At 37.2% G+C, this 14,668-nt stretch overlaps 1 protein-coding gene across 17 annotated transcripts in view; it reads left to right on the top strand.

The window, feature by feature from the left end:
- The window catches only part of LRCH3 (leucine rich repeats and calponin homology domain containing 3), a 162,279-nt gene that overhangs the window by 97,077 nt on the left and 50,534 nt on the right, over window positions 1-14,668 (top strand). For all 17 annotated transcript variants that reach the window (XM_056793606.1, XM_056793608.1, XM_056793601.1 and 14 more), the window contains 2 exons: window positions 664-784; window positions 12,058-12,206. In XM_056793606.1, coding sequence (XP_056649584.1) covers window positions 664-784; window positions 12,058-12,206 — 270 coding nt within the window. The remainder of the gene's footprint in view (window positions 1-663; window positions 785-12,057; window positions 12,207-14,668) is intronic.

Raw genomic sequence — 14,668 nt, 5'->3', positions numbered from 1 at the left:
TGTGATCTTGGGCAACTCACTTAAACCCCTTTGCCTAGCCCTCACCCTTCTGTCTTAGAGTGTTTACCAGGACAGAGAGTTTAAAAAAAAAATCAACATTCTAAATACATTTTTATAATTTTTTCTTTATTTTTGTTTTATCCAGTGACTAATATTGCAATAGTATTGATTTCTGTTTTTCAAGGTAAATCTATTAGATTTCACCCTTTTTTATTTTCTTGGGCTGCCATGGGGACTCAGCCACCATGGGCCTTGGTGACTCAATGGATAGCAAGCCAGGCCTAGAGATGGGAGGTCCATCCTGGGTTCAAATGTGACCTCAGATACTTCCTAGCTGTGTGACTCTGGGCAAGTCACTCAACCCCCATTGCCTAGTATTTACTGCCCTTCTGCCTTAGAACCAATACATAGTATTGAAGGTAAGGATTTAAAAATAAAGATATAAATTAAAAAATGTTTCTGATTTTTTAACAATTCTTTTAAAAATGGACTTTTGTAACAAAAGTGTATACCCAAGTTGGACATTGGTTTTGTTTGTTCATATATTTGACTATGTCTTATAAACACAGTTTTCAATTCACATTTAGTTACTAATCAATGCTTTATATGTTTATGACTAAAGTTAGAAATAATATTTCTTTATTTTCTTTAATATTTGTAAAGCCTACAGATGAATTTTCAGATTTACCTTTGCGTGTAGCAGAGATTACTAAAGAACAGAGACTGAGAAGAGAAAGCCAGTATCAAGAAAATCGAGGCAGCATAGTGGTAACAAATGGTGGAGGTAAGTATACATTGATAACATCTAAATTATTCAATCCTGTTTCTCCACACCCAGAACTTCTTACATCTCCTTCACTTTTTACTCCTTCCTGTAGTTTCTTCTCTATCCCTCCAGTCTTTTTCTTTTCATTTTTCATTTTAGAAACTTGTTTATAGATTCCATGTATAGCAGGACCATGATATAATTTTAATTATTGTTTCTTTCGATCTTCTTTTAAATACTTTTTTTCTTTTCATATTTTTCATGCCCTTTACTGTCTGGAGGAAAATTCTAAAAATAAAACCTTTGTTGTGTACACATAAAATGTATACATTTTAATCTTCTTTTAGCTTCAATGAAACTTGCATCAAAAACCTAGCCAAGTGGCAGTAATTTTTGGACCATATTTAGAAAAAAATGTGACAGTTAACTCTGTTGTATTTTAGTTTAATCACATCCCCTCCCCCCCAAAAAATTTTCCCCTTTCAGAGCATTTGGATCTTATCTTATTTAATCCAGTAATTAAAAAGTAACAATTGCTTTGGGTCAAAGATTAGTTAAAAGGGATTCCCTGATTCCCTTCTCCCAAGTAATCTTCATGGTAACCCATTTGTTTTACCATTCTATTCATGTATCATTTATCTAGAAAATTTGTTGGATCATTAAATCCCATGACTTAAAGATGAAAAGGCCTTAGAAGCCTTATTATATTATTTTACAAATAATGAAACTGAGGTCTACTGAAATAATATTGTAAGGGGTAAAATTATGGTTGGACTGAATATTTAAGAGTATGGTCTCCAGGAATTTAATTACTTAATTCCAAATGAATTACTCAAGTCAGAATGACTTCTATGGTAGTTTATTTACAAATATGGAGAGTGAAAGTAAGGAAAATGACAGACAGACAGACAGACAGACAGACAGATAGACAGACTCTAGCCTAGTTGAAACCAGGCAGGGCTTCAGAGACCCCAGCAAAGGGGTGCACAGAGGATTAATTAAACAAGGCCTCAGGCCACGAGGCCTCCTCCAAGAAGAGGGGCCTCTGCAGAGCCTAGTGCCTCCAAAAAAGCCAAGGAAAGGGAGTTGGCCTTTTTCACTCACCCACATGTCAGCCCAAAGGGAAGCAGTCTGAGGTCTCAAGCCTGACCTCCTCCAAAACCAAGTTCAAAGGGGAAGACCTCCTCACAGGAAGTTACCACCAAATATAAAGACCATTCTTTGCATCACTTCCTATGCTTTTGGTACACTTTTATGTGTAGCAATGGTGGCTTTAACTTTGCTTCAGACTTCCCAGGGTGCAGTGATTTGTTTTTGATTTGTCACTTGCTGCTAATCACTTAAGGATTAATTAATTAATTAATTATACATTCAATTTGTATTCATTCAAATGTATACAATTAATTGTAAACATACAATTAATTAAATATCAGTTCCTGGTGGCTAAAATCTAAAGAATAAATAGGGGAGAGTTAATCTCATCTTTACAATCATTTTGTTCTCTTTTCCTTTTATCCACAAATTATTGCATTTTATAAGTTGGTTATATCTAAAATGATCTCTTTGGGGAAACTGGTGGGGGGGAAGGGGGAGAATGTATTAATTAGAGTTTTGAGCCCTTGAACTTCATCCCCCAGAAGTCCTTCAGTATTTCCCAGAATTCCACTCCTTTCTCTACCACCTTACATGGTTGCGTTTGTATATAGTTTGGTGGCTCCTCCCTTTCACTCTTCTTGATCAAGATCGTGGTCAAGCTAGGCAGGTTTTTACTCTAGTTTTTTATTTCAAGGTGTTATTAATAAATCTTATAATTATAATAACTTGAGTTATTTTGTATTAATTTTAATTCTTACAATATCAAGTGTACTTGTTCATATTTTCACTGTTGAAGACGACCCAAAATGACATTTACATGATGCTTTTCAGGAAATTGATACGAAAATGGACTCTTCTTTGTGTTTCCTAAATTTTTTTCTCCCCACTTCTTTTCAGTGCTAGTTTCTTTTTTTGTTTTCTAAACATTACCACTACCCCATATCATATGTGTAATAATAAATGGGTAATAGTCTATAGTTTTAACAGTTATTTCTTGTGATATTATTTTGGCTTATCATTGACTAGGGCTAGTCTGGCAGAGACGAGCAAAGTGATATAATTTTTATAGTTTAATTTTTCTGTGAGAGAGGTGTGACAAGGAAATCACTTTTAAAAGACTGATATATATTAATTTAAGGTCGCCAAGGAATTCAGCTATGTAATTCCTAAATGAAAACTCAAGTCAGCCGTCAACCTTTTATAGAGTTTAATTACAGACAGGAGGAAGAAAGGAATTAGAAATAGAGAGAGAGAGGGAGAGAGAAAGGGGAGAGAAGGGAATAGGGCTTAAATACCCCTTCTGTTTAGGCTGGGCCAAAAGGCCCAAGCCCTTAGATAGCTGGGGCAAAGAAAAGAGATCAGTCCCTATCACTCACGTGACCAAAATGGAGAAACAGTCTCAGAGGCCCCCACCTTCAGCTTCCTTCAGAGCAAGCTTCTCAGAGCACCTCTCCAAACACCCAGAGCCAAAACTCTCCAACCACCCCCCAGTCCTCAGACCCCTCTCCCTTTAAGGAAACCATCCAAGTTCCCTCCCCTCAGTTCTCACATCTACCAATCACTGTCCATCATTTTCCCTGTGCCAATGGTGGCTCTAGCTTAACCCAGGACCGCCCAGAGGTCTGGGCTTTGCACATGTCTGTTGGAGGTCATATTCTCAAATAATTAAATTTTGATCTATGCTGCAGCCCTTCCTAAATCCTGTTAGGACTGAGTGGGGTGGAAATTGTATTTTCCAAGACCTGATTCTGTCATTCCAAATATCTCTATTGTATCAATTCTAAAATCAATCATGACTCAAAGAAATTCCTATTCTGTGCTTAAGCATAGGTCAAAGCCCTTTCCATTGTTCAGCAAAAGGTTTCTGTCCTAAAGTAATCTTAAGAAGGGAGGAGAAGGAACCTCCCATGCCAGTGGGGTTCCCATTCCAATACACTATCAGTAAGAAATTTTCCAAGTATGAAATTTCCCAATGGTGAAATTTCCAACATTTATAAGTCTAAGAAATTTTAAGGTTTACAGAGGAATCTTTCTTTGTGTTAGTAAAATTGTGAAAATTTAGAAATTTGTTTTTTTATGTTAACTTAATTTGGTGGAGTACCAGAATTTTGGACCTGTGATAAACTTGTTTTGTGGAAATTGAAATGTGGAATTATTTTTAAAACAATCAAAAACATTTAAGTAAAAGGGTAATATATTTCCTTTATGTTCTGTTATTTAACTATTCTTCTAAAATGTGCCCCCAAAGTTTGACTTAAAAAGATAGGCTGATTACCACTTGGAAGAATTAATGCCCTATTAACTTTTTTTTTCCTGTGTAAGATGGTATTTCAGCCAGTGGCTGCTCCCAGGCAACCCAAGTACCTAGATTTAGAAAGCCTGAGCTAACAATTCACATTATATATTGAACCTCAAATCTGGCTATAGAGACTTCTCTCAAGCACTGGGACCAAGACGGCTGCTCCCAGGCCTATGTCTCTTAATAATGCTATCTGACTTTGATTTCAAACACTAAGATGTTTATTTAGTAAGATAAAAGATAGAGTAGGTGGGAGGGCTAGGAAATTCCCTAATTGCTAGATTGCTAACTGTTCCCAAAATCCACTGGTTCCTCACGGATCCACTTCAGCGTTCAACAGAATTGAACCTACACTTACTTCCTCCATAACTAAAAATTCCCAACCCTTCCTGCTTCGAGCTGCTTAACTCTATAGCCACTTCCAAACAGTGTTGGTTTAAGAATAGAGTAAGTTGCTGGATCAAGGAAGAGACCCTAATGGCTGGGTCACTGCAGATACAGGTCAAGCCTGTGGAGGCAGTCTCTCAGACTTTTCAAGGTCAGTTTCTTCTTCAGGCAGATCAAGTTGTTGTTATATAGATCAGGCACTGCTAGAAATATCTTTCAGCCACGGCAGAAGGTAAAATCACTGAACAGGCTTCTTCACAGGAACATGGATAGATTCAGAGGAGACCAAGAAAGTGTAAGAGCTCACTCTCTCAGTTTTCCCCCTCCCAGTTCTCCCTGTGTTACAAAGTCCAACCATCAACTTCTTATCCAGCCCTCTCTCCAAAATTCCATTTCTTGCCCCTCTGACATTTTTCATTCCATGCACACTTGTTAGATTTAAATTAGTTTTGAGCATTAAATAGTTGTAGATAAGAGAGTGGGAGCCATAAACTGTGATAATTAAAATGTTTGGGAGCAAGGGAAATATATAACAATTATGACCGCTGAAATATGTTTTCTACTGTGTCTTGGTTTTAGGAAATGCTTCCGGCCATCTGTTTAGTTGATCTACTATGACCAGACAAAATTTATAACGTTCAGCCTTTGGCATTGTTATGAAATATATCTGTAGATGTTCAAAAGGTGTGTAAGCCAGAGGACGTCCCCCAAAAGCTTTTCCACAATATGCATGTTGGTTATATGCCTGGCAAATAGAGCAGGCTGAACATACTTTAGAGGATATAGTAGTTATATCAGGGGCTATCCATACTCTCTTGACAGAGTCCATGATGCCCTGGGTGCCAAAATGACCATTTTTGTGAATAGATTGGCAAATTTGGTTATAGAAACTTCTAAGGAGCAGGGGTTTTCCTTCAGATGACACCCATACTCCATTAATCTGTTTTGCTTTAAATTTTTGTTTCCATTTTTCCTCTCCTTTTCATTATAGGAAAGTGGTAAATTTAAATCATTAGTAGTTGTTAATGTTAAAATTAATTCAGGTCCTTCTGTGGCTGCTAGCTTTGCAGCGGCATCTGCTCGATCATTTCCTCTAGAGACAGGGTCAGTGCCACCTGTATGGGCAGAACAATGAACTACAGCTAGGGCTTCAGGAAGCTGGAGAGCAGAAAGAACTTCATTAATAATTTCCGCATTAGCTATAGATTTTCCAGCTGAGGTTAAAAATCCTCTTTGGAGCCATAGCATTCCGACTGAGTGGCAAATGCCAAAAGCATATCTAGAATCCGTATAAATTATTGCCTTTTTATCCTTGGCAATTATACAAGCTTGTTTTAGAGCTATGAGTTCTGCTCCTTGAGCGCTAATGTTAGAAGGTAGTGAAGCTGACCATTCAGTGGCAAATTCTGAGACTACGGCAGCTCCAGTGTAACGTATGCCATCCCTCATAAAAGAGGAACCATTGGTAAATAAAATCATATCTGCATTGTCTAAGGGAGTGTCCAAGAGATTATCTCGAGGCTTTTCTGCCGTGGACTCTAATGTTTCACAGTTATGTAATGGTTCTCCTGAAGTAGGTAAATCTGGAAGCAAGGTGGCAGGGTTAAGAGTTGAACAGCGTTTCAAGGTAATATTTTCACTATTTAATAAGGTTATTTCATACCTTGTAATTCTCTGATCCGAGAATGCCTGTGTTCTATGTTTTATCAATAATGCTTCTATCTCATGTGGGCACATTATTGTTAATGGACATCCCAATACTAAATCAACGGTTTTTGTTACTAGTAAGGCTGTAGCAGCTACTCCTCTAAGGCATGGTGGTGCTCCTGCTGCTACTGGGTCTAGTTGGGCAGAATAATAAGCAATTGGGCGCTGAGAAGGTCCCAAAGTCTGAGTTAACACGCCAGAGGCTACTCCTCTTCGCTCATGCACATATAAAGTAAATGGCTTGTTGTAATCTGGGATGCCTAGAGCAGGGGCAAACATGATAGCCTTTTTTAGATCTGATAAAGCTGACAAGTGTTCAGGCTCTAATTTGAGGGGTTCAGGAACCGAATCCTTTGTTAATGCTATAAGGGGTTTAGTAATTTCCCCGTAGCAAGGAATCCATTGTCTACAAAACCCTGTTGCTCCTAAAATTGCTCTCAGCTGTTTCTTAGTGGTAGGAGCACTCAACTTTTCAATATTCTCAATTCGTTTTGGAGAAATATAACGAGCACCTGCAGTCAAGATGAATTCCAAATATTCTACTTTTTGGAGACACCACTGAACTTTATCCTTAGAAATTTTATGTCCTCTTTTGTGCAATTCCAAAAGAAGGTGTTTGCTATCTTCTTGACATGTTTTTGCATCTGTTGAAGCCAAGAGTAGATCATCTACATATTTGATTAATTTGCTATTTTTAAATGTTATATTGTCTGTGTCTTGGCTCAAAATTTGCTCAAATAAGCTCGGACTTTCGACATAACCCTGTGGCAGCCGACACCAGGTATATTGTGAGCCATTCCAGGTGAAAGCAAAAATATGCCTGAAGTTCTCATGTATAGGTATGGAAAAGAAAGCTGAACACAAGTCTACTACTGTAAAGTATGTAGCTGTGCTAGGAATAGATGAAATAATAGTATGTATGTTAGAAACTACGGAGTGTCTCTTTATAATGTGATTATTCACTGCCCTTAAGATCCTGTACGAATCTAAAGAGGCGCTTGCCATCGGGCCCTCTTTTTGGTTTTTTAATTGGCAGGATGGGCGTGTTGTATTCAGATTTGCAAGGGATTATTATTCCCCATTCTATTAATGAGTTAATAACTGGTATAATACCCTCAATTGCCTCCTTTGAGAGGGGATACTGAGGGATAGAAGGAGGTGGGCTAGATTTAGTTTTTATCTGCACAGGAACAGCAGATTTAAGTAAGCCTACATCGGAAGAAGATGTGGCCCAAAGAGACTCCGGTATATCTTTAGGTATTTCAAAAGTGGAAGGCTCTTTTGCCTCCTGGTTTTCCAAGAGAAGTACAGGGAGTAAATTTAAAGATTCCTCTGGTACTTCCAGTGATAAAGAACCATCTGGTGAACAAGTTATTGTGGCTCTGAGTTTGCATAGAAGGTCTCTCCCCAGCAAATTTAAAGGGGAGTCAGGCATCAAAAGAAAGGAATGTTGTACCTCTAGGGGTCCTACAGACACCATTCTAGGGGCAAGTTTATCAACTCTTTGGGGTATTCCTGATACTCCCATTACACTTTGTGAATCAACGGAATAACAATTTAAATCTGGTACATTCTTCAATACAGACCTGGTAGCTCCAGTGTCTAATAGGCAATCATAATAAGTGTTACCCACCTTCAAGGTAACATGGGGTTCATTAGTATGGGGAGGGCAGTGGATAGGGACAATGGGTAGTAGGACATCAGGGTCCAGGAAATCAAAGGTTGTATTCTCTGATTCCTGTGCCCCAGCCCCCCCCCCCAGACACCTTTATTGTGTTTGGGATATTCCTTGGGCACCCCCCTGAAAAGCGCCCCCCTGAAGGGCACCCCCCTGAGGGGCATTTGTGCCTCAAGTATTTTTTGGACGAGCACCATTTCTCATATATTGTTGTTGAGTATTATCATTTTCTTCATTTGGAGTATTGTCATTATTTTCCCAATTCCTATTTCTATAATTCTGGTTTCTAAAGTTCTTATTTCTATATTCATTATAGTTATTTCCATAGTCATTATTATAATTTCTAGAATCTCTAGAATTCTGGTTTCTATGACCATTATCATCATTATAGTTGTTCTGGTTTCTATGACCATTATTATCATTTCTATAGTTATTATTTCTAAAGCTATTATTAAACTGTGTATTCCTTCCAATTATCTTAAGAAAGGTTCTACATTCCATCATTTTGTGGCCCTTCTTCTCACAGAAGTGGCAAGTTACTGATTTATTTGTGAATTCCCGTAAAGGGGCTATAGTCTCTCCCTTATTTTTCAATTGTCTCTTTAACATTCCAATTTCTTTCTTTAAATCTTCCACTGATGTATCATCTTCCTCAGGTCTTTTTACACGACCTTTATAAACATAGGTTGCTACTCTCCTTAGTTCATCTAGGTCCATAGAGTCCCAATTAGGGCAGCTAGTTTTAAAGTAGTCCTTTACCACTGAACAACAATTCTTAACAAATCATCTACATGGTTCTCTAATGTCTCTTTCTCTGGACAAATCAAGGTCCATATATGTATTCCCTACATCAATAAGTCTGTCCATAAACTGGGAGGGTGTTTCATCAATATGTTGTCGGGTTTTTTCAAATTTTGACCATTTTTCAGGTCTATCAGAGCAAGCTCTCATGGCTGTCAATAATGCTTCTCTGGCCTGGTTTAGTTTTGTGTAATCTAATTCAACATTGGGGTTCCAATGTGGATCTTCAGTTGGCCAATAATGTCCTCTTCTACCTTGTTTTTTATTAGCCAGAGAGATGATATTATTTTTCTCTCTCTTTGTTAATAATTCTTCTAATATATTCTCAACATCCAACCAAGTGGGATCAAAAGTTCTGAATATGTTCTCTAATTTTTTTATAATTATTATTGGTTCATCCTCAAATGATGGCATTTCTTCCTTCAATTTTTTTAAATCCTCAGGGCTAAAAGGTGTATGATGCCTTATAGATATTAAGTTTCCATTTTTATTAAAAGTGGGTACTTCCCTTAAAGGAAATAAGCTATCTGAATTATTTGGTACTCCTGTTTCTAGGCATCTTGCTCCATTTTCAATTGGGTAATTCTGAGACATAGAAGGGTTGGGCACATTAAAAGGAGGGGTTTGTTGTAATCCCATTGTGCCAGAAAATTCAGAGGTAGGGTGTGTACTTAAAGTTGATTGTGTTGTGTTGGAAGCCTGGGTGGGGTATGAACTTAGAGTTGATTGATTCGAATTAGAGTTTTCTGAGGCCAAGGGGGCAGGGGAAGCAATTGGTTGGTTTGACTGAGAATTGAGTTCTTTAAGGAAATACAATATTAAAATTACAATAATCAAATATAGTATGTTGATTAGTTTTTGCCATAAGTTCCATGAGATGAGCCCTTTCAGAGAGACAAGGAATTCTGTATTTATAAGATTGGGACATGGGGCTGCTGAGCCAGTTGCTAAGTAAGTTGCAGACCAATGTTTGTATTAAGAAAAGAACAAAGTATTTACTGAAACTCCAGTTGTTAACTAAGTTCTGAACTATCTGTGACTCCATATTTCTAAAGTAAAAAACGTGGGAAGCAGAACAAGGCCAAAAAAGTTTTCCCAGGTTTTTCTAGTCTTAATTTAGGCAATTGCTAGCCAAGACTTTAGGGCCCTGTTGCTAAGATCTAAAACAGCTTAATTTAAGGAGAAAAAAGGTTTTTTACTTACCCGTTCTTGCAGCTGTAAATTTGAAGTCAAATTAAAAAAAGAAAACAAAACTGACTGATATGCAAGTAACAAAGCAAAAAAATAAAGGAAAGAGATTTCACAGAAATATTTTGAGGCTTTTCTCACTAAATTCGTGGTCAGCCATAAACTGTTAGATTTTAAATAGTTTTGAGCGTTAAATAGTTGTAGATAAGAGAGTGGGAGCCATAAATTGTGATAATTAAAATGTTTGGGAGCAAGGGAAATATATATCAATTATGACCGCTGAAATATGTTTTCTACTGTGTCTTGGTTTTATATAAATATAAGATGGTCACCAGGGAATATATTCCCAATTTATGAATATGCCCAAGCCAACTGGGTTTTATAGAGAAATTTAATTTATAATACACTGATTAATCAATAGAAAAAGAGAGAAAGTAAGAAAGGAATAAGAATGAAGGGCCTCAAGCCAATAAGGTCTAGACCTCAGTCCTAAGAGATAAATCAGTCAGTTGGTTTTATCACTCACCCAAGATCTCTCTAGGTAAGGCTTCTCATGCCAACCTCAGGCTCCACCTTCAAGAGAGCCTCCTTTCAAGAAATGTTTCCAGAGAATTCTCTTCCTGACTCCTCCTGAGTTCTTCTTCCACAGCCTCCTTCAAGACCTCTCCAGGAGCTCTCCCTCCAGGACCTCTCTCCTCTCAGACCTCCTTCAGAGCAAAAAACCCCTCTTAGTCCTCAGACCCCGCTATCTTTAAGGAAACCATCTAAGTTCCCTCCCCTCAGTTCTCACATCTACCAATCACTGTCGATGTCTCCCCTGTGCCAATGGTGACTCTAGCTTAACCCAGGACCGCCCAGAGGTCTGTCCCCTTTGCACATGTCTGTTGAAGGTCATATTCTCAAATAATTAAATCTTGATCTTTGCTGCAGCCCTTCCTAAATCCTGTTACTCTGAGTAGGGTGGAGATGGTAGTTTCCAAGACCTGGTTCTGTCATTCCAAGAATCTCTATTGTATCAATTCTAAAATCAATCATGACTCAAAGAACTTCCTGTTCTATGCTTAAGCATAGGTCAAAGCCCTTTCCATTGTTTAGCAAAAGGTTTCTGTCCTAAAGTAGTCTTAAGTAGGGAGGAGAAGGATCCTCCCATGCCAAGGAGTTTCATATTCCAATAGAGTTCTTACTATCAGTAGGAAATTTTTTCAAGTATGAAATTTCCCAATGGTGAAATTTCCAACATTCATAAGTCTACTCTATCCCTTTCACATGTTACCCAATTTTCCCCCTTTCACCTGCCATACATTTTGAGAAGAAAAAGGGACAAAAAAAGTTTCAGTTCCCCTCACATGTCTGTGAAACATCCAGTCCCAATCCCCCTGCTGCATAATAGGCAAGAGTAATCATTCTGCTGCCAGTAAAGTTGTCTAAGGGGAACATCACTTGTCCTTGTCAAGGTACAAAAAGACTTAATTAGAACTGCATCTGAATATTTACCACAGGTTATACATAAGATTGAAAAAAAGGAAAAACTAGTCAACACTCATTCTTCTACCCCATCCACTTTCTTCCACTCTCTTCTCTCCTTTTCACAGTTCACTAGCTCAAGGAAAATAGGAAGAAATATGTGATTGTCAGTTATCTAGTATATTTTTAATTCTATGAGGAGATATCAGCTAAAAGCTGAACCTGAGGTGCTTACTTCTTAAACCAGGTACTTAAAAACAAATCTAAATGTAAGCAATGTATATTTAGTCACTTAAAAATAATCTGTCTCTCTTACAATTATAAATAGCCTTACCCAAAGCTGTGAGGAATTACTGGAAGAATTAAAGAAGAATGAAAGAATGAAGAAATTCATGTCAGTAACTTTGCCACTAATTGTTGTATTCTATCATAAATGGGAAGGCAAATAAAATAAATTTTTTCTTAAAGTGGCTATAGGTCAGATCACAGATGCACATTTAACCTGATCTCTTTTCAGAATGGATCATATTGATAAAAGTGTGGTGGGTTAGGAATAGCCTAGAGGAGTCATTCAAGTAAACACGATACTTAATAGCTTTTGTTTCTTTCTCCCCTATTGTTTATCTAATTTGAATGCTTTTCTGGTGTGCATATGTGTTTCTTTATGTCAAGTGGAACATGAACTGGATCAGATTGACTATATTGACAGCTGTGCTACAGAAGAAGAGGAAGAAGAGCTGAGACAACCCAAGTGCCTGGATTCAGAAAGCCTCAGCTCACAATTCACATCATATATTGAACAACGGCGGATTTCTCATGAGGTGGTACAACTATTTTAAATTCAAATCTGTTCCTAATCCTTTGCAAAAGTCTTCATGATAGTGTGAAATTCTGTCATCTTAAAGTGACTATTGACAACAAAACTTTATTCTTTAGGTATTATTTATTTTGTTTTGTGAAGAATTAGTTTTCAAATTCTGCAGATCTATATTTTTAAAGCTGTTGCTAAATCTGGCTAGGTTTGAGTCCAGCTGTCATTCAAGGAAAATAATTTCATAGTTATGATGGGGAATAAATTAAATTCCCCCAAATCAGCTATGCCTATTTTGGGTTTTGTTGTGTTGTTTTTTTAAATGAAGCAATTAAAAAAGCAACTGATTCCTTTTCCCACTCTTTCACAGTCGACCTATATAAATGGCATAGTCAGTAATTAAAAATGAAACTAAAATGTTGTTCTCTAGCAGCAGTCAGTCAATAAATAATAAGCACCAAAAATATACCGGGCATTATGATAAACACTGGGGATAAAAAAAGAGGTAAAAGACAGTCCCTATCCTGAAGGAGCTAACAGTCTAAAGTAAACACAAAATAGGGTTAAATTGTTAGGGCTAATTAATTAATATTTAGTCACACAAAATGTAAATTAATTGCCAATAAAATTAACTATTTGGATATTCTTCAGTGGGGTACACCAAATGACATTAGCTAACAAATAGAGCATTCATCCCACTGCCGTTTGCAAAAATAGCTTTTTCAAATTCCAAGAGTGCAGAGGAGAAGCAAGACAGGCAAGTATTTTGATTCAAAAACAACAAAGAAATTGGGTCTATATGTAAGTAGGCTGTTGATATATAGAAATAGACCCAAGACTCAAACAGAATTTGTTTGAAACATACTTTAAACCTGTTTGCAAAATTACATACTTAGCTCCTCAGAAGCAGAGAATGATCACTTCAAGATTAGGAGTGTATTTGTTGGGGTTATGTTCGTTCTTATAAAAAAGAAGAAAGAAGGCCTTTGACTTTTCTATTTGAATGCCTCTGGGTATAATACTTTTTTGTTGAGGCTTTTAAGACATATTGAATGTAAAGCTGGATTGTGTTGTATTAACCATAGTGGTACAACTCAGAGATAACACTGGACCAGCTGAATGATGAACATATTTATGATTCAAGCAACAAGAGCAAAGGGCAGCTAATTTGCTGCATAATTTACAATGAGATGTTATGATCTTAACAACAAATTCTTTTTTTTTTTGGCCTCTATTTTGTGGTGATGTTAAGAGATTATTGTCAAATGTAATGTTACCTTTAAAAATTAAAATGCTTATTAGAGCATTATTTTAACTCTAAAGCAATAGCCCACATTGAGATGTTTTTAAAATAATTTGTATCTTTTTAACCCAAATCCATTGTTATTGTTTATCCTGTACCTCTTAAAATTTTTGAGCCTGTTTGAAAGTTTGTTTCCTTTAAAGAAAAAAGAAATGACAAAGTAATTTAACCATATGTGACTTAAAATTAAATGAGAAAAATATTCTCTGACAGCTTCTCTAATGTTGACAAAGTATTTGTAAGACAAATTTATTGTTTGCTTATAAACTAGATGATTGAATGAGTCCTGCATCTAACATCTCAAAGATGTCTAAATCAGTGGTGGTGGCAGTAATCTTTCCTTTTAAGCTGGCATATTATATATATTTTACACACTTTACTTCTTCAAGATAGCAAATTGGGACTGGGACTCTACCAAAGCATATGATAGATAACATATTCCATCTTTACTATAGATAGTTTTCCCAAATTGCTAGCCAAAAAATTTCATCATTTGTGGCCAATCCCTTGATGATGAACCTTTCCAAATTTAGCTAGTCTATGATCAATCAGTCAGAGTCAGCTTGCATTTATTATGCACCTAGACTGTGGATACAAAAAAGGGCAAAGAAAAAAATCTTCACTGTTAAGGGGCTCATAATATAATGGAGGAAACAACATGCAAACAATAAGATATATTGAATTAATTGGGATGTAAGGAAATTATTCTCCAGTGGAAGGCATTAAGGTTAAGGAGGCCTAGGAAAGGCTTCTTGGAGAGGAATTGTGACTGACACTTGAAGCTAGGAGGGTGAGATGGGTCCTGGGGGACAGCCAGAAAAAATGCTCAGAAATGAGAGGTGAATGTCCTATATAAATAGTAGAAAAGAAATTTGGATCACCTGATGCAAGAGCAGTGATGGCAAACCTTTTAGAGGTGGAGAACCAGACCCTGCCTCTACCCCACCCCCAGACCATGTGCCATGTGCCCCACCCCACTGCACTGAGTGCCAGGTGTCTCTTCCTCCCTTACCCCACACAGGAGAGGAATGAAGCACTCCCATTTGACTGCTGGGCAAAGGGGTGAGTAAAGTGAGGAATATCCTCAGCAGGTGTAAAGAGAAGAAGGGGAACAAAGCACTCTGGCCTAAGTGTTCTGCTCTCCTCCATCTCTGCTCCCTATGAGCCAT

The sequence above is a fragment of the Monodelphis domestica genome, chromosome 4, assembly GCF_027887165.1.
Source record: "Monodelphis domestica isolate mMonDom1 chromosome 4, mMonDom1.pri, whole genome shotgun sequence".
NCBI classification, from domain to species: domain Eukaryota; kingdom Metazoa; phylum Chordata; class Mammalia; order Didelphimorphia; family Didelphidae; genus Monodelphis; species Monodelphis domestica.
This window is presented reverse-complemented; position numbering and strand designations above follow the sequence as displayed.